At 29.7% G+C, this 19,975-nt stretch overlaps 3 protein-coding genes across 6 annotated transcripts; 2 read left to right on the top strand and 1 right to left on the bottom strand.

Moving 5' to 3' along the window:
- Positions 1-1,240: 1,240 nt before the first annotated feature.
- On the top strand, positions 1,241-4,261 carry LOC117234801 (GTP-binding protein Rit2-like). Its single transcript, XM_033496341.1, has 5 exons — positions 1,241-1,827; positions 1,909-1,965; positions 2,093-2,166; positions 2,273-2,464; positions 2,531-4,261. Exons 1-5 carry the CDS (start codon positions 1,686-1,688, stop codon positions 2,771-2,773), a joined length of 708 nt encoding a protein of 235 aa, XP_033352232.1. The 5' UTR covers positions 1,241-1,685; the 3' UTR covers positions 2,774-4,261.
- A 5,015-nt stretch (positions 4,262-9,276) lies between these two features.
- Positions 9,277-9,970, top strand: LOC117234811. Its single transcript, XM_033496362.1, has one exon. It carries the CDS (start codon positions 9,327-9,329, stop codon positions 9,774-9,776), a length of 450 nt encoding a protein of 149 aa, XP_033352253.1. The 5' UTR covers positions 9,277-9,326; the 3' UTR covers positions 9,777-9,970.
- Positions 9,971-15,432: 5,462 nt separating this feature from the next.
- LOC117234850 (Golgi membrane protein 1-like) lies at positions 15,433-18,302 on the bottom strand. 4 transcript variants are annotated; one of them, XM_033496429.1, is made up of 6 exons: positions 17,597-18,302; positions 17,069-17,369; positions 16,911-16,986; positions 16,415-16,588; positions 15,674-15,742; positions 15,433-15,529 (listed from the first exon to the last, which is right to left on the bottom strand). In XM_033496429.1, exons 1-6 carry the CDS (start codon positions 17,761-17,763, stop codon positions 15,435-15,437), a joined length of 882 nt encoding a protein of 293 aa, XP_033352320.1. In that variant the 5' UTR covers positions 17,764-18,302; the 3' UTR covers positions 15,433-15,434. The 4 variants fall into 4 exon arrangements, with proteins under 4 accessions (XP_033352320.1, XP_033352319.1, XP_033352317.1 ...); XM_033496428.1 differs by lacking the exon at positions 16,415-16,588 and having other exon boundaries at positions 17,597-18,300; XM_033496426.1 differs by lacking the exon at positions 15,433-15,529 and having other exon boundaries at positions 16,352-16,588.
- Between the last annotated feature and the right edge of the window lie 1,673 nt (positions 18,303-19,975).

The raw sequence follows: 19,975 nt of genomic DNA on the forward strand, positions 1-19,975 counted from the left end.
GATCAAAAATTTATGATTTGTAACGTGATTGTAATATAAATATAGTTGAATACATATGTAGATTATATAACATTTTTCACGAAACTGAATTTCATTTTACAGTAACAAATCCATAATTTAAAAAAGTCCGTTTACTAACGAATACTATGTACTTAAATAATAATAGTTTACCCTTGCATTTATTTTCTAATTTATTTGTACAATTGCATAAGTTATTTGCATTTCAATTGTAATTTATTATTATAAGTTATTATAAAAAGTTAGACCACAATATTGGTATTAAATACAAGATATGCAAGTATTTATTCTACCTCTTGTATTAACTTTAATATTTCGATCAAACTTCATTGGAAATCGAAGATATTTCAATAAGCGAAACTTCTATTCTTCTTTGCCAAAAAATTAACAGTAAAGTTAGTTACAAGAATGTTTTTAAATTAAATTAAAATTGAAATTAAATTAAAATATATACATATATATATATTACAACGTATCCCAGATTTTAACGACGAAACTTGTGTAAATAAGAAAAGAATGTTATAAGAACATAAATAGTTCAAAACTTTACTAAGAAGTTATAAAAGAAACATCAAACACGAATATTTACATTTATTGTTAGTCTATTTTTGCGTGCTGTGTCGAAGTCGTCAACAATTTCTGAAGGTAATTTCATGATAATTTCTGCTAGTACCATTGAATCGTTAGTAAGTTAGTGGACTTCGTACGAAAAAGCCGCAATCATTTACAAATCGAGAGTATGCAGATATACATTTCGTTTGTTTCTGCAATGGAAATACCTGAACTGCTGTGAGAGAATATCAAAACGGGTTCCCTAATACAAGAATTCAAAACATGTGGATGCAACTGGACAGCTGTCCGGTACATTATGAAATACATAATATTTGTGAATTAAACAATTATTTTCCTCACAGATTGATAGGTCGAAGAGGGCCAATACCTTGGCTTCCAAGATCGCCTGATCTCATGCCATTGGATTTTTATCTGCATTTTGAGATGAAATATTAGTTACTTTTAGAAGTGCTAAAAGTATTATACTACCTTGGACGGCCTGAGATAGCAAGCACAGCTCGCGTAAATAAAATAAACGTAAGTATTGGTGATCTATTCCTACATTTCATTGTAGTAACCGCAAACCCATTACTTCGCATTTCATATTTTTCTCATAACTTTTTAATAAAGTGCTAAACGACCTATATTTATATAACTTTTTTTTTCTTAGGCTGATAAGTAAGTTTCGTACTGTAAGTTTCGTCGTTAAAACCTAAGACACCCTGTAGATATATAAATGGATCTATTATACTAACAATAGAGCAAGTGGATACGCCCCTGGGTGCACGAATCCGCGCGTGCTTAATCTTTGCGACTGTCACATTCTGTCAAGCCCGGTTGTCAGCCTATGCTCATCAGCCATGCTGTGTCTAACTGTAAAAAATAACTTTTAGCCATTAAGTGTCACTTGGTGCAGGTCCAAACTAGTAGATAAAAAACGGTGGCTTGCAATCGCGATCAAACATGTACCGTATCTTTCCCGATCTAATAACCGATACGGGTGTGTCTACGCGCGTGTTCCGATACGTGATCAAGTATGTCAGTCAGTTTGTAAAAGTGCAAGCTTGTAGCTGTACCAAACATTAGGTTACCAACAAACAGTATATTTCCTAACGATGTCAGCTGACATCCTGCAGGATAAGAGCGTAGCCTTGAACGGCAAGAATGACGTACCGGTAGTCTCGCAACCCATTACCAGGGGTGGACTTAGAGTTTACAAGATTGTTGTTTTGGGCGATGGTGGTGTTGGTAAATCAGGTATAATCCAGTTTTATTTGTCATTGTTTAATTAAAAAAACATGTTATATCTCATATATATTATGGAAATTAATTTTTCAGCTGTCACATTGCAATTTGTCAGTCATAGCTTTCTTGATTATCATGATCCAACTATAGGTAAGAGTTTATTTCATGTATGTTGTAATGAAAATTGAAAACTCCGAAAAATGTCTGTAAAATTTTGTTCTTATTATTTCTTAACTTTTGGAAGAATATTTCATTTAATGTTCTTTCTTCTTGACAGAGGATTCATATCAGCAACAAGCAGTTATAGATGGTGAAGCTGCACTTTTAGATATATTGGACACTGCAGGCCAGGTCAGAATTTGTTCTTAACATGGTTTCATAAGAAAGTGAATTGTATTGTCGTATTGTAATTTTATATATACATAAATGTTATATGTAATATTTTTTTTATGTGTAGGTGGAGTTTACAGCTATGCGTGACCAGTATATGAGATGTGGAGAGGGTTTTATGATATGTTACTCTGTAACTGATAGACATAGCTTTCAGGAAGCTTTGGAATATCGAAAATTGATAACACGTGTGAGAGCTAATGAAGATATCCCATTGGTATTAGTTGGTAACAAATTTGACTTGCAACATCAGCGAAAGGTAAAACACAATTTTTCATTCTAACTGAGTTTCACTGATTTTGTTAACACGAGAAACATATTATAGGTAACTACAGAAGAAGGAAAGGCACTTGCTGAGCAGCTTGGTTGCCCTTTTTATGAAACATCTGCAGCTCTTAGACAGTTTATAGATGATGCATTTTATTCATTAGTCAGACAAATTCGAGCTAAAGAAAGATCAAGAAATTCGGTACGTAAACACAGTCGTTGGTGGCGGCTGCGTTCAATTCTTGCCTTTATATTTAGAAGGAAGCAAAGACATGTCAATAGTCATCATTATTCCCCTTAATCGACGTATTTGCATAGATATCTTTTTGATAGCGTTTGTTTTAAATTAACAAATTATGGCAACATAAACAGTTTGGAATTCTACAGATTACACAACGAACAAAATTTTTTATGCTTCTTTTATATTTTATAACAGTCCTTCAATTTAGGGATTAATTCACTAATATCTCACTGCCTCATCTTTAACCCCATTATATTGTAAATGTAGTAATGGAAACATGAAATATAGACTGCAGTTCATTATTTTTATTATAAACTTTACACTAATAGCTTCTATTACATTGAGAAGCTATGTAAAAACTTATATAAAAAAAAGTCAAACATGAGATAATACAAGCAACAAGAATGTGATCTCTTAAAAAAGTTTCAATATAACAGTAACAAGATGTCCATAACTCTGTTCCCAAGGTCGCTAGTTTCTTCATTATTATTTATTAAAAAAGGCTATTAATATTATTTACAATATATTATCTTATCAGGAACAATAACTAATAACCGTAATTTAAGGCCTAATTATATTTGGAGTATCTTACTTTTGTTTTTTTAAATTAATATAATTGCAGTTTTTATTTAATATTTTCTTTCCATTTAAAATTTTGATTATTGTTTTATAACTACTATTTTATATGACCAAAGAATTTGATATTTCATACTACATGAAATATTAAATGAAAATTTGTAAATGCAGAATATATAGTATATGTGAGATGAATAGAAAGTTTTGTAATGCTAAATAATTGTTATATTATGACAATTAGTCGTATAAAGTTAAACTAAAATTTATTTATACCAATTTAATTATCTATAGAAAAAAATGAAAATTAGGAATGGTTTTATATCGAATTAAATTATTACAAAGTATACGAAAGTTATAATGATTTGTAAAGTTTACAAATGTTATTTGATGAAATCGCACAAAGTGAACAATTTTTAAAACGATATTTTCCAATCAAAAAGAGTATTTACACAAATATATTTTTATTTTTAAGAATTGACGAGATAATACTAGTAATGTATTTGATTACATAGTAGGTCAACAAAATTTTATGTTCATAGACTACTAATACTTTTCCTCTAAGTTTGAGTTCTAGAAACTTCGAGTAGTAAATCCACGCTGTGGGGAGCGTTCTTTCGTCTTCGGTAAAAGAGATTTAGTCATATGTTCTCGATTCTTCTCTGCTGGTTTTATGATGGTATGGACGCTAGGAGCACTACTTTCACTATCTGTCTGTTGTGATGGAATGTCCAATTGGCAATGCGTCCAACTATAGAAATAATAATTGCGCAAAATCTCGGGTTGATATACGTCTAGGTAATGAATATTTTATGTATTCATAAGAAAACTTAGGATTGTTTTGTTTTCTGTTATCTTTCGGCATAGTAGGATGTGTCAACACATGTGGAATTATTGACAACTGCTACTTAAACATAACTCCGTTACTTTCATTGAGGATGATTTTTTGTATTTTCCTTACAGTGCCATATCTTTCAAAGCTGATTTGAAAAATCCGTTTCACATGCTTACAGTCATCATTCTGTTAAGGTACTCTATTATTATAGAATACCTTAATGATCATATAGGTAATTCTCCGTCATAATTGTAATTTTTTCACATTTGCCACACTTATGCCATCCAGAAAATATTTTTAATATATTTTGTTGCCGAATTAAAGTTCTCTACCTTCATACTTGGCATGTAGAGCACCATTATCTTGTGGAAAATTATTCCTATCGTAACTAAATGATTACCAATGAATATCACATAGAGGCTAGTTTCTCTTTCTCTATATACTGTGGCATCATCATCAATACTGATGCAAGATCTCAGATAGATTTTGTATCTCCATGTCTGTTACATAGACCTCCATTATCCTGTAGAAAATCATTCCTATTCACCAAATAATTTTATCAATGTGTTTTATATGGACACATTTCATAGTATACTACGACTCTGCCATTAACAAAAATGATCCAACATATAATTAATAGATTCTATTTTGATGAGTAAAAAGAATATAATACAGAGTTTATGCAAATCGCCAAAGTTTATTTAAAAAGTAAAAATGCGAGTAGAATACTCTTTGATATTCGTCCACGCTGATTGCGTGAAGAATAAAAGAGTAACTTATTCGTTGAAATTACAAAAATATTGGTGCTCGCACCCCGCAATTTATCGTACCCCCAAGTGTCTTCGCTTTCTCTTGTTAGAGCCAAAGGTAATAAGGCATGTGGTGTCTGCTCCTAGCGTTCAAATTTCACGTTTTCTTACATTATTTATTAAAGCTTTTAATTCTCGTGCAGCTTAAGAATACGTGATTTCTTTTTTAGTGCATGTATATTATAAATCAATTACGTTTAGTTATAAATTAATAGAATTATAATATACACTAGAACCTCGTTTATACAGGCAGGTCGGAGGATAAGGCGGTTCAAATAACAGAGTAGTTTCGATAATAGTTCATTATACCTTTGTATACACATACATAATTCGAATATTAAGATTTAACCGTTAAGATTTCAACTGTTTCTTCTTTGACATATTTTGTATAAATGCAAATGATCACATATATTAATATATTCGCTATAAGAATATGTGTTTGTACATGTACAATTTGGCGTAGTTCGATTAATAGGGACTCAGCATTAACTTGTTCGCATAACGAGGTTCTATTGTTCTTTATATAGTTGCCAGATAATAGAACCAATCTATAATAGCATACAGTCAAGACATTAAAAAAAATTGTTAAATGTATATTTATATGTATATTAAACGTCTAGTCGTTACTTAATGTTTCCTAGTCAAGTCTTGCATTTTGTTAAACATGCAATAATTTACAATTTACAGACGCAGTTACGAATTTTGATTGCAGTTTAAAGTGATCATTTATATGTATTTATCATATCATATAAATATTTATACATGTTGGTATTATATTTGTTATAACATTTTATAAACAGTTTACTAATAGGGAACATAATTATTAATATTTAATCCATCTTATTAGCTAACATAACAAATCTGACTATTTCATTTTATAGAACAAGTACAAAGTATTATTGTCAAATCTGATAATCAACTACATCAACACTAGCTTTGTACTGATACAGTAGAAAATATTAATAAATATAAATTACTTGTATGTAACAATTGAACATACAATACAAAATCTGTGTAATTTATGTACTGTGTAAAATGTGTTTAATCTTTAAAACTTTATAATAATAAAAGGAGAGTATTTATCTGTTTTAGTTATTAATGTAATATTTTATTTCTCTTCATATTTGTTTATAAACTAACGAATCTACACGTATAAAACGTGGAAAAACAATGAAATGTAATACATTGCAATAAAAATGTAATGATATATTTATATGAAAATGGAATTTTTAAAGCTAACAACGGCGGCGAGTGGTATCTTTGTCTGTCCATCGTTTGCTTAATATATCATATTGTATATGTATATAACCAAGAATACCCAAAAATATTAAGGACTAGAAATAATATAAATAATGTTAATATATAGTATAATATAAATTCAAATTAATTCTGTATTTTAAGAAATACAAAAGAAACACATTTTACAATGACAATACAGTAAAATAATTAAATAAAATGTAAATTTATAATGTACTACCAAAAGAATTTTAATAGAAACAAAATTTAAAAAACGCTTCTTTTGAGATTGAGCAATAATTGTGATATGATTGAAATAAATTTATGTATAATTAATGTATTTAAGTTGTGATTGTGTGATATACTAATTGGAGATAACAAAATACAAATTGTGATTGTTTTAAGTATATGGTCTTAATTGACAATTTTCGTATTCTCCATGAAAAATTTACAATAGCATTATATACAGGTCCTCAATTATATGATAATTATTATAGAAAAATGGCTCATTTCGGATAATTACTTGAGTACATTCAGTGAACTGTGACAAAATTTTAATTGTATTTCTGTTTATAGAATAAATATAAAATACAATATTAAAAAACATCCATTTTATTTATTTACATTCATTTTAATAAAAAATCATATGATAACAGTATGAAGTAATGAACAAATGTGTTAAGTCATGAAAGCTTGATATATAATGTTCTATATAAGTTGAATAAATTTGTACTTAAGCAATCAAAGAAATAATTTTTTACTATTTGCTTAAAATATATATATTTTAATTTATTTAATTGTATTATGAAAGATTGTAAATATATTGTTTGTTTTTAAACTTCTATTATTACTTATAAACTAATGATTATAAATTGTGCAAAGTATTCAAAACTCTTTTTGTTTTGGAAAAAGTTATAATTCAATTATATTTAATAAATGTTTGACACGTATTTTTTTAATAACTGTGCGAAATACTTTTTGATCGGTTATTAATCTTCAGTGGTTCCTCCATTTATATGTTGATCTCTTCCATTTTCTACTATATTGTCATCCATGGTTTCTATATTTCCTGCTTTGCTATTTTCTATATAAGTCATAACAAAAATAAAATGATTCATCCATCATTTTAAGATACCACTTTCAGATAAATGTATATCATATACATATATATTAAAAAAATTATGTATGTATGACATACACATAAATGAAAGTTACAATAATATTTATTTTGATAACATTTCGTCCAGTTCATGTTTCGTTTGAATATTTGGAAGAAAATTATTTTATAAATGAGAGTTAAAAAAATAAATACTTTTTTCAATTACATAACAACGATTTTAAAAAATTAATTTTATAAATTGTGTAAAATTTGGATTTATTAAAATTTATATTTTAATTAAAATTTACAAAAGGATATCGGAAAGATAGGAATTTGGAACTTCTATATGCTAAATCCTATTAGAGCTGAATAGAGTAAAAATAGCGCGACACGTAATGAACCCAACTGAATCTCGACTTTCAAATTCATTGTAATATGATTGACTGAAAGTTTTGAAAATAACAACGTGAGTTCGTGCTCGCCATCCATATGCAGCTGCGTTAGTTATAAGAAATAGTAACTAGAAAATAGTCCTAGTTACAATCGATAGATTTAATCGATAGACTTAAGATGCTTTTTTGTTTTTATCCCTAGTTTTTGTAAGAGTGTGCAATAAAGGTTTTTTTTGGCTCAGAACGGTGTGATAGATTTATCCATTCAATAAAATAATAACTATTGTGATCCTACCTCTAAGTATAGAAATAACAACAGAAAGATTACTGGTTCAAGAAAGTAACAAAACTATATTCAATTAATCGATCGTATATAATATAAACACAATCATGTGGCCCGAGAAATTCGTTCTTAAAACGATGTCATGTGAACCTCTTCCGTCAATCAATTCTTCCTTGAAACGGCACTTTCCTGAAAAGTTTTTGTGAACGAATTTTTTGGGTACCAACGGATGTTTTTGGCTCAATATTGGGGATTTGCATTAGAAAAATATGATGCGTAAAAAAATTGTCCTCGAAATCGTACACAAATCAGACAATGATTAATTAATATACTACGGATATGTATTTATGCAAATTCGTATTTTTGTATCTTCAGGTTTCCCATAAATGCATACAAATTTGCAGCCTACTAATTCATTTATTTTCTATTTGTGAATAATGACTCGAATAACTTATTCGTATTTATAAAATTCGTAATCTATTATCCGTTATTGGAATTATATTTTTGTCGAATTTTTTGCTATAACTTTGCCGTTGCTTTTGTCTAACACTGATGTAAATATTCGAATTCTAGAAGAATACTGTAGGAGCAGGACACAAAAATTGTTTTCATAATATACAAGCAATGTGTTAGAATTCGAACGTATTTAGAACTTGTATAAAGGTTAGATTCATGCTGCTCTAAAGCAATTAGTACTATTACGGCAGCCCAAAAGAACAGGACGATAGTAAGTACTTAGTTGGTGATTGTTTAATTGGTTTCCAAAATATTCATCGGTCTATCGAACTTTGTTCTTTTACTTTATTTAAAATTTAAAATGCATTGATGTGCAAAATTAAAGGAATATTAAATTTTTATCAAAAAATTGGTGATATTTAAACTGTTATTACGATTACGGGCTCAATTGTGAAGCCGTCAAAATCCTTGGTTACGTTTTCCTACAGAGGTTTCTGCACTTTGTAGAAGAGTGCGAGGTACAAATCCAACCGTGCAACCTCCACTTGAAATATCACCTTGGGGTTATTCTAATGTCGGCGAGACACTTTTCATTCAAAGTTCAATAAAACGGTGACAGAATATCGTACATCAACTCTACAGGTGTCATTATAAAGGAAGTCTTTAATCTTCAAATTTGTGGTAACTTTAGGCATCCAAAAAATTTGTTGATATCTCCAGAATCGGTCGAATTTGAAAAATGTTCAAAACGAAAAAGCATCTTCGCTACATGATACAGGTATCTCTGTAGGAGAAGCTAAAGATCCTGAACGTATAGGCCTTACGCTTTAAAATGAGCCCAGAATGATCGTTTTATGTTTTCTTTTTACGAAGTTCTAGTAGTTTAAATATCAGCTATTTCTCGCCGAAGATCGAGCGTATAGAAATGTAATGATTCATATTAATAATTATTTGGTGGTAGGAATAATTTTCAACAGAATAATGAAAGTACCAAAGGTGAAGGTTGAAAATCTTAGCTTGGCGCTCTCATGTATCCGGGCACACATGCCGGAGGGGCTAATTTGCGAAGGGGTTACAATATCGATGGATGTATACAAGGCCAGCTGGTCAGCGCTATGTATCGCTACAGATGCTTTCCCGACACCGGAGGATGTGAAAAATTGTATCCCAGTAAAACGACTTTTGCAGATGAGCTTCGGAAAATTTGGCGTAGTGAGGAGGGTACGAATCACCATTCAGAAGCAACCGGATGGTGATGTATCGTACAAGTGGCAGTTGTTGATAGATCCACGACAGCCTAGACGTAAGGCATTTGGTGTGTACATACAGGATACGTTGCAGCACTATTACGAATCCACCTCGGATCAGATACATAACTAACTCGAAGCTTCTACCACCTGACGAAATTAACACAGATATAAATTATATGTAAAATAATCTTGCAGCCTGATAGAGATAGTAACTTTTTACGACTACTTGGCTATAGCTGTTGTAAGTTTGACAGAACAGCGAATGATTTTAAAGGCTGACTAGGTAAAAATGAATATCTTAGATTATATTTTATATGACTGATTTTTTTCATAATTATTATTATTTTTTAATAAAATAACATTTTTTGACATCTTTCAAGAATGAATGTATTGCGAATGTAAAAATATATTACATAAAATTATATAGTACTATTTTAATGACTAAACATTAATAATTTATACAATTATTCTTTTCATAATATAAATATTTTTTAACATTTTTTTATAAACCGACAAGAATGATGATACAATATTTCATATAACATTATATGGTTTTATTTCAACGACTAAAATTTATTTTAATATATAAATCGATTCCTCGTGCTCTTTCATATCAGAAAAATATCTATAAAAATGCGAGCTACTGTCGATTTAGCTATTACATTTGTGCTTATCACATTTGTAATTTTTTTGTAAACGCTTCTCTTTGGCAACTGTTTCTGAACGCATAAATGTGCGAAATTAAACAAATTAATTTTACTCATTGTAATAATATAATTTTATGCAACATTTTTTTTTATTTAATTATATTGTATAGATAACTGTAAATATACAAATACAAGAAAATATTGTACAATACATTTAAAGCATTTAATATTAAAATGTTTTTTAATATGTATGTTGGTATAAATGCAAGAATAAAATGTAAGAGCAAATATTATAAACATAATGGAATAAAATAAATCTTCTTTATATTCTTTAATAATTTGTATTAGAAATGAGAATGATAATATAATTTAAGATCATAATCTATAGCCCTTTTACTATTGATATTCAATTTAATACTTTTACTTTAGAATAAGATATTTATGTTATACATGAAAATTTATTTATATTCACACACAGTCACATCTTAAATCATCCTATGTAGATAATCATCCTATTAAGTAGATAAGCAGTACAAAATACTTATTAGGAAGCTACCTGATTTAAGTCTGAGAATAGATGCATGAAAAATACACTGATCTTATATACACAATTACTGCACGAGTACTGTTTTATTTCTGTGACAAGCTTCTTGTCTCTTAACACTAAACCTACCGACACTTCGTGTATACCTATTCTTACCGTGGCCGGTCAAAATGACCGGTGATTAAAAAAATAATAGTTTTTATGATTTAACTTAGATAATGGTTAATTTATAACTAAATGTATATAAAATGATGAACTTTTATAAAATTTTGTCGAAATTTACTTTTGTTTAATTTCAATTATAGTCTTAAACGGAATTGCACTTTTATTTATACAGAGATATATCTTATTCAACTTTGCTGCATTTTTTTACAAATTATCTTATTATCAAATGTACATTTGCCGCATAAATATTTCCCGCATCTTAAACAAATTTTCGTAATTTTGTAACCTTTACAATTTTATTTTCTTGACAAGTTTTTTGTAGCAATGAATCTGAACTTGTTGATAGTTTTATTGCATGGTTGTTTCCCGCGATTCTTTATATAAAAGTAATCTATGCACTAAGTTTATAACAATTTTGTGAATTCTCTGTAAATTGGCTCCATACTGTAGATACCATTGCAAATTTATTGGTTCGTAAACGTTGGCTTCTTTCGCTCTTCTTATCAAATCGTATAAGCCGCATAATTTCAGCAAAGTCATTCCTGCTCATTGTTTTTGAAAAAAATGCAGGTCTCCAAATTTTATTCCACAAATATGAGACATCTAAATTTTTTGCCTGATGTGCACCGCGGGCATATAACAGAGTAATAAATGCATCCAGTTTTGTTGCATCTAGCTCCCTCTTAGTCTCCAATACTCTAAACGCTTCTTCTTCCGTACATTTTATTATATCCCTTATACGATAATTAATGATAAGATAAAATGCCGTCTTTACTTGTCCTTTCATTATATGCCGTTTAGCGTATCCCTAAAAATATTATGAACTGATGTCCTGCCAGGTTTGGGACTTGCATTTATTTCTTTCCAAACTGTTCCATCGGGCCCAGTTTCACTCTCTGCTGTCAACGATAATTTCTTTTAATAATTTACGTAAACGCTTATTTATAGTATTCAGCTCTGATTAGATTGTAAATAGCGTTTCATGTGTTTCCATGCCGTTTTCAGTTGCTGAAGTTTCTTGTTCATCGCACACTGAACAGTCTTCTTCTATGTCCCTTCTATGTCTTCTATGTTATTTTTTTTTTATAATTTTTTTTTGAAAAATCTTGACATTTCTAGGGTAAATATTTATCACAGAATAATACCACGTACGGAATACAAAATTATTGTCAAATTTGATGTGCATTACTTTTCCTTTTATAACAACTTTACACAAAACGCTCTGAGATGCTTTCTGTCTGAGTTTTAGAGATAACAAGTTTAGATGTCGACTAATTGACTAACAAACCGAGATGTATCTAGTCGAAAAGACAATGGCAGGTAAAAATATGATCTGTGACGGTGATATTTATACGAAAATATTGATGAGTATTGACCGTTCTCCACCAACGATTACTCGAGGGTGAAGTTGGGAAAGCTTTTCCCGTGTTTCATAGCAATGAGCAATAACCCTAAGAAACTTCTCGACTTTTAAAATGTTTGTAACAATGTAAAAAATGCTAAATTTTGTGGCGGTTCCTTAGGATTATTATGGGCCTGAGTTCATATGTCTTGACAGCTGGTGGCTATCTTGATCGAGGAATGGATTGTTTTATGATAAGATTACAGGTGTAACAGCTGTTACTATTTGTTATTACTGATTTTGTTTGTCATCTGACCCTGAGATCAGGCCTTTTCTTTGTACTTATTGCATTTATTTTATGAATAACTAACATATTTTGTCGGGCGGTTAAAATGACCACACACTGTAGGCAGAGTACAAATTTTTCTCAGAAAATAAAAGAGCAAACTAAAATTAAATACCGAAAAATATATTGTATGCATGTTTTAGGAAAAGTGAGAAATTATGAAGCGATATGATAAAGTTTAAATATGGTTAAATTTGTGTAGAAGTCGCGAGAGCGGTCAATTTGACCGCGCCGGTAGGTTTAATGTTAATTAAGATAGGAGAAAAGTATCACAATCTTTCAGCATTGTAACGGAGGTGAATCTGGAGTGCAAAATTAAAGGAACATTAAATTTTTATCGAAAAATTGATGATATTTAAACTGTTATTACGATTACGGGCTCAATTGTGAAGCCGTCAAAATCTTTGGTTACGTTTTCCTACAGAGGTTTCTGCACTTTGTAGAAGAGTGCGAGGTACAAATCCAACCGTGCAACCTCCACTTGAAATATCACCTTGGGGTTATTCTAATGTCGGCGAGACACTTTTCATTCAAAGTTCAATAAAACGGTGACAGAATATCGTACATCAACTCTACAGGTGTCATTATAAAGGAAGTCTTTAATCTTCAAATTTGTGGTAACTTTAGGCATCCAAAAAATTTGTTGATATCTCTAGAATCGGTCGAATTTGAAAAATGTTCAAAACGAAAAAGCATCTTCGCTACATGATACAGGTACCTCTGTAGGAGAAGCTAAAGATCCTGAACGTATAGGCCTTACGCTTTAAAATGAGCCCAGAATGATCGTTTTATGTTTTCTTATTACGAAGTTCTAGTAGTTTAAATATCAGCTATTTCTCGCCGAAGATCGAGCGTATAGAAATGTAATGATTCATCTGAAAGTATTGGTTAGATCGAAATGTTCGTAGTAAAATTTAGAAAGGATTTAAAGGTATTATATTATAGAATTAGTATGTCATTAAGCAATATCTGCACCATTAACTTTGAGAATCAAATAAGTCGTCAAAATATTCATATAATATAGTTATATGTATAGTAATAAAATTGTATAATTGCATCGTTTTTGGCAGTGGCCGAGTCATAGTATATTATAAAGTGTTGTTTTATATCCGTATGATATCTACTTCTCAATGAGAATTGATTTTAAAATTCTTCCAAATAAAAAAAAAGCAAATATGATACCTATTAATAATTATTTGGTGGTAGGAATAATTTTCAACAGAATAATGAAAATACCAGAGGTGGGAGGAGGTTCAAAAATCTTAGCTCGGCGCTCTCATGTATTCGGGAACACTTGCCGGAGGGGCTTATTTGCGAAGAAATTAACAATGTTGATGGATGTACACAATACCAAGTAGCTGGTCGGCGGCTATGTATCGCTGCAGATGCTTTTCTGATGCCGAAAATTGTACTCCCAATAAAACGATTCATTCTTGCAGATAAGCAGGGTGTTGATAGATCTAGTTCCACAGCATCCTAAGACCTAAGGCATTTGATGTGTACATACAGGAAACATTGCAGTACTATCATTCATCTTGCGTACACCTCGGATCAGACAAACCATCCTTCACAATCAGGCGAATGGGAATGTATCTCAGGTGTATATATGTAGTGGTGATAGTCCTCTGCTGTTGCCGAGGTAGGTAGGTGTGTGTGTTGTCGCTTGTGAGGTTACTGCTGTTTTCTTCTTATTTAGCATGTCGTTGAAGAAAAAGAGGCCTAACGGGAATTCGAACACAGGTCCCGAATGTTTGTAACCAAAGACGCTAACCACTACGCTGCCGCCGTCCGGTTGTAGTTTCTGTCGAGTGTCGCTATATATCGTACAAGTGGCAGGTGTTGATAGATCCATGATGTTTTAGATCTAAGACATTTGGTTGTACATACAAAAACTGCATTGCAGCACTATCTTGAATCCAACTCGGATCAGATATATAACCAACTCTATATTTCTTACTATACTTTCTAAAATGATTAAACATGAAACTACAAGAAACAAACATAATTGTTTTATTTTTCGTTTTCAACCGCATTATATTTCATTCATTTCAGTTCCTTAAGAATATCGAAAAGAATACTAAAAATGTTAACAACTATTTTCCTATCATTCTCGTTTATATTGTACATACATACAAATAAACACTCAATTTTCATATCATAGAATTTTTATTTTAACGAATAATAAATTTTATATATATACAGGGTGGTTGGTAACTGGTGGTACAAGCGGAAAGGGGGTGATTCTACGCGAAAAAAGAAGTCGAAAATATAGAATAAAAATTTTTCGTTCGAGGCTTTGTTTTCGAGAAAATCGACTTTGAATTTTCGCTCGGTACGCGTGCACTTTATCACGTCTCGTTATTACGGATCTCACTGTAGATCGTTGTCTTGACTTCTTTTATCGCGTCGAGTCACCCCCTTTCCGCTTGTACCACCAGTTACCAACCACCATGTATAATGTTCTATATAAGTAGAATAAATTAATACTTAAGCAATCAAAGAAATAATTTTTTATTATTTGCTTAAAATATATATATTTTAATTTATTTAATTGTATTATGAAAGATTGTAAATATATTGTTTGCTTTTAAATTTCTGGTATTACATATAAACTAATGATTACAAATTGTGTAAGGTACTTAACACTCTTTTTGTTTTGGAAAAAGTTATAATTCAATTATATTTAATAAATGTTTGACACATATTTTTTTTAATCACTGTGTGAAATACTTTTTGATTGGCTATTAATCTTCAGTGGTTCCTCCATTTGTATGTTGATCTCTTCCACTTTCTACTATATTGCCATCCGTGGTTTCTATATTTCCTGCTTTGCTATTTTCTATATAAGTCATAACAAAAATAAGATAATTCATCTATCATTTTAAGATACCACTTTCGGATAAATTCATATCATATACATATATATTAAAAAAATTATGTACCCTTTTATGTTTGTATTATAACAAATTCAACAAATACTTACCAACTTCTACATTGTCCTCTATGCCTCCATTTGAATCATTATTCTTGTGGTTCTTTGGACTTGTTTGAGCTGAAAGTCATATAAACTAAGTTACTACTCTAAAATGAAATGAAATAATAAACGTATTTATGAGAGTTTGTAATATCAGTTCATTTTACAAATAATATTTCAATAGGCTCTATATTAGTGGACCCTCACCAATTAGTTATATTATCAATACATATATATTAGCAACAGCATTTTATGATGCATACTAAATCTAAATAATAAATGAAAGTATTGCACACTGTATTTAAAATGTTTAATATTGATATACCTTTTATTTCTTCACATATCGATATAAATATAAAGACTAAAATTTAAGATCAAATATTGTAAACATAATCAAATAAAATAAATCTTCTTTATACTCTTTAATAACTTATACTAGAGATGAGAATGGTATTACAATTTAAAATCATAATCTATAATCCCTTTATTATTTATGTTCAATTTAATGCTTTTAGTTTAGAATAACATATTATATATGAGAATTTATTTATATTCACACACATTCACATCTTAGCCATTACTGTCTATTAAGTAGATAAAAAGTGCAATATACTTATTAGAAAGTCATTTGATTCAAATCTAACAATAGATGCATCAAAAATACAACAATTTTATATACACAATTACTGCATGAGTGTTTTTATTTCTGTGGCCGCCTTCTTCTCTCCTGAGATAAGAGAAAAGTATCACTATCTTTCAGCATTGTAACAGAGAAGCGAGGACTTAGGCGCACAGTGCCAGGTGGATCTTTTGGAAGAATTGGAATTCCATGGTATTTCAAACCACGCTGACCAACTAACGATATTCTTATAGCTGATTCCGGAACAGGATCCAACTGAATCTTGTTAATTACTTCTCTCGTAGCTAAATTGACAAACCGCCAAAATATCACATAAAGCTAAATCAATTGACAATATGCAGAAATTAAACATAATGGAGCTGCATCAATGTTTCTATTAGCATCATCGATATGCCAGAATAATTTACAGAATTATTATTAAAAAAGCTGTTTTAAGAGGTACAAATGAGATATAATTTCAGTAGAATAGCATCAAACCAAACTATTTAAATTACAAATATTTCAAATCGTTTTTTGATTTTAATTTTACTTTATATACACATAGTATCAAATAAGAAAAAATATAAAATAGAACAGAATACAAGAAATGTACAAAGTAAAACTTACGTTGTAAGGTAGGTGGAGCTTTCTTTTCAGGAGTTAGATTGCATGTAAGCTTAATTTTATCAAGATCATCCTTTAGCTAAAAAGATTTGAGTATGACAAATATATAACTTAATAAAAATGTTATAAAATTTTAGAACTTTCTACATTTAATGTTATACCTGTTCTATGTCTTCCTGCAGCCTTTTATTTTCATCTCTTGTTATATTCAACTGTGAATTAACAGTTTTTTTTTCAAGTCTTAATGTTTCCAATGTTGTAGTTTTAGTAGCATCTAACTTGGTTAATGAATCCAATTCATTTTTGCACATATTCAAATTTTCATTTAAGTCATCATTTTTTTTCTTTAACTCTTCTTGTTGTTCTAAATGTACATGAAGCGATGCCACCTCATTTTCTGCATTCTTGTATCTCTGTTCAAAATTTTTGCGTAGTGTAACACATTGATCTCTTTCCTCGGCACTGAAATATAATTTTTACACGAATATTAATAGGTATAGTTCACCACAATATAACCATATATTATTATAGATTCAGATGTCAGTTGTTAAATCAACATTAATAAAGATATAATGTTTTCCAAACTTTTGTTATAAATAAAATTTAAACTTTAAAAAATAATAGAAAGTATGTGCAGCTCGTAAAATGCAATACATTGATTGATATAAAATTGTTTCATAAAACAATACCTAATTCTAAGTTGTTCATTCAATTCGTCGAGTTGCCTAACTAATTCGATATTTTCAGAAGATAAAATCCACCAGTTGCAAATAAGCATTATACAAGCAGTGAGAAGTCCGCCAAGAACGAGGGGAGGACATCGGCCTCCTCCGACTCTCATACTGTCAATTCCCATTCCTTATTATATGTTATGTTTTATTTAACAGATACACACGTGTGTGTTGTAAATTTGCACGTGCATGAAAAATCAATTCTCACTGTATGTCAGCCGTATTTTATTCGAACAACGAGATGAAGAGGAGTAAATGGTCTTATCAAGTGTCATGGACCATTACTTACGATTAATTCAAAGCGATTAAAAAAATAGTGCTTTTTTAACCTCTTCTCTCGGCTAGACCTTTTTCTGGTAAATATCCACGAAATTTTCGTGGAAATAAACACGTTTAACGTGTTGTGGGCGTATCTACTATGCACTACCGGTATTGACAACGGTATATGTACATTTTATCACAAAAAGTACTAAATCACGTTATATGTTCGAGAGTCGCGATTTTTACCAAATATTAAATGACTTCATTTATTTATTGGCAAACGTGACATCGGCGTTAAAACGATTTAAAATCAATGCGATATATTCATCATGCTGGAATAACTAAGAGTGACGACTGGAGAGGCTTCTAACCATACTAACCACGCAATCACACATGTACGTCAACACATGCATTGCATATATATATACATGCACAAATATATATGTTCCAAGCGCATGATCATATTTTATATATATATATGTATACATAGAAAATATATTCATTAAATTTAATGACGAGTTGGCTGGTAGGTTATCGAATACATGTAAAACAGGTGGTACGACTATTTACAGGATGTCGCTTTTTTATTTTCATATATCCTTATGAGATTGTCTCCTATAATCTTAACTCGCAGTGTAACCAGGAATCGAAGGACACACGACGATTAGAGGACATTCACATAACTGAAAGTTACAATAATATTTACTTCGATAACATTTTGTCCAGTTCATGTTTCGTTTGAATATTTGGAAGAAAATTATTTTACAAATGAGAGTTAAAAAAATAAATAAATACTTTTTTCAATTACTTAACAACGATTTTAAAAAATTAATTTTATAAATTGTGTAAAATTTGGATTTATTAAAATTTATATTTTAATTAAAATTTACAAAAGGATATCGGAAAGATAGGAATTTGGAACTTTTATATGCTAAATCCTATTAGAGCTGAATAGAGTGAAAAATAGCGTAATGAACCCAACTGGATCTCGACTTACAAATCCATTGTAATATGATTGACTGAAAGATTACTGGTTCAAGAAAGTAACAAAACTATATTCAACTAATTGATCGTATATAATATAAAAGAGAAGACTGCACAATCATGTAGCCCGAGAAATTCGTTCTTAAAACGATGTCATGTGAACCTCCTCCGTCAATCAATTCTCCCTTGAAACGGCACTTTCCTGAAACATTTTTGTGAACGAATTTTTCAGGTACCAACGGATGTTTTTGGCTCAATATTGGGGATTTGCATTAGAAAAATATGATGCGTAAAAAAATAGTCCTCGAAATCGTACACAAATCAGACAATGATTAATTAATATACTACGGATATGTATTTATGCAAATTCGTATTTTTGTATCTTCAGGTTTCCCATAAATGCATACAAATTTGCAGTCTACTAATTAATTTATTTTCTATTTGTGAATAACGACTCGAATAACTTATTCGTATTTATAAAATTCGTGATCTATTATCCGTTATTGGAATTATATTTTCGTTGAATTAGTTACTGTCGATTTAGCTATTACATTTATGCTTATCACATTTGTAATTTTTTTTTGTAAACGCTTTTCTTTGGCAACTGTTTCTGAACGCATAAATGTGCGGAGTTAAACTTAAATTAATTTTACTCATTGTAATAATATAATTTTATGCAACATTTTTTTTTATTTAATTATATTGTATAGATAACTATAAATATACAAATACAAGAAAATATTGTACAATACATTTAAAGCATTTAATATTAAAATGTTTTTTAATATGTATGTTGGTATAAATGCAAGAATAAAATGTAAGAGCAAATATTATAAACATAATGGAATAAAATAAATCTTCTTTATATTCTTTAATAATTTGTATTAGAAATGAGAATGATAATATAATTTAAGATCATAATCTATAGCCCTTTTACTATTGATATTCAATTTAATACTTTTACTTTAGAATAAGATATTTATGTTATACATGAAAATTTATTTATATTCACACACAGTCACATCTTAAATCATCCTATGTATTAAGTAGATAAGCAGTACAAAATACTTATTAGGAAGCTACCTGATTTAA

Source organism: Bombus vosnesenskii, unplaced genomic scaffold (genome assembly GCF_011952255.1).
Source record: "Bombus vosnesenskii isolate JDL3184/JDL3185 unplaced genomic scaffold, Bvos_JDL3184-5_v1.1 scf7180000013309, whole genome shotgun sequence".
Classification (NCBI taxonomy): Eukaryota; Metazoa; Arthropoda; class Insecta; order Hymenoptera; family Apidae; genus Bombus; species Bombus vosnesenskii.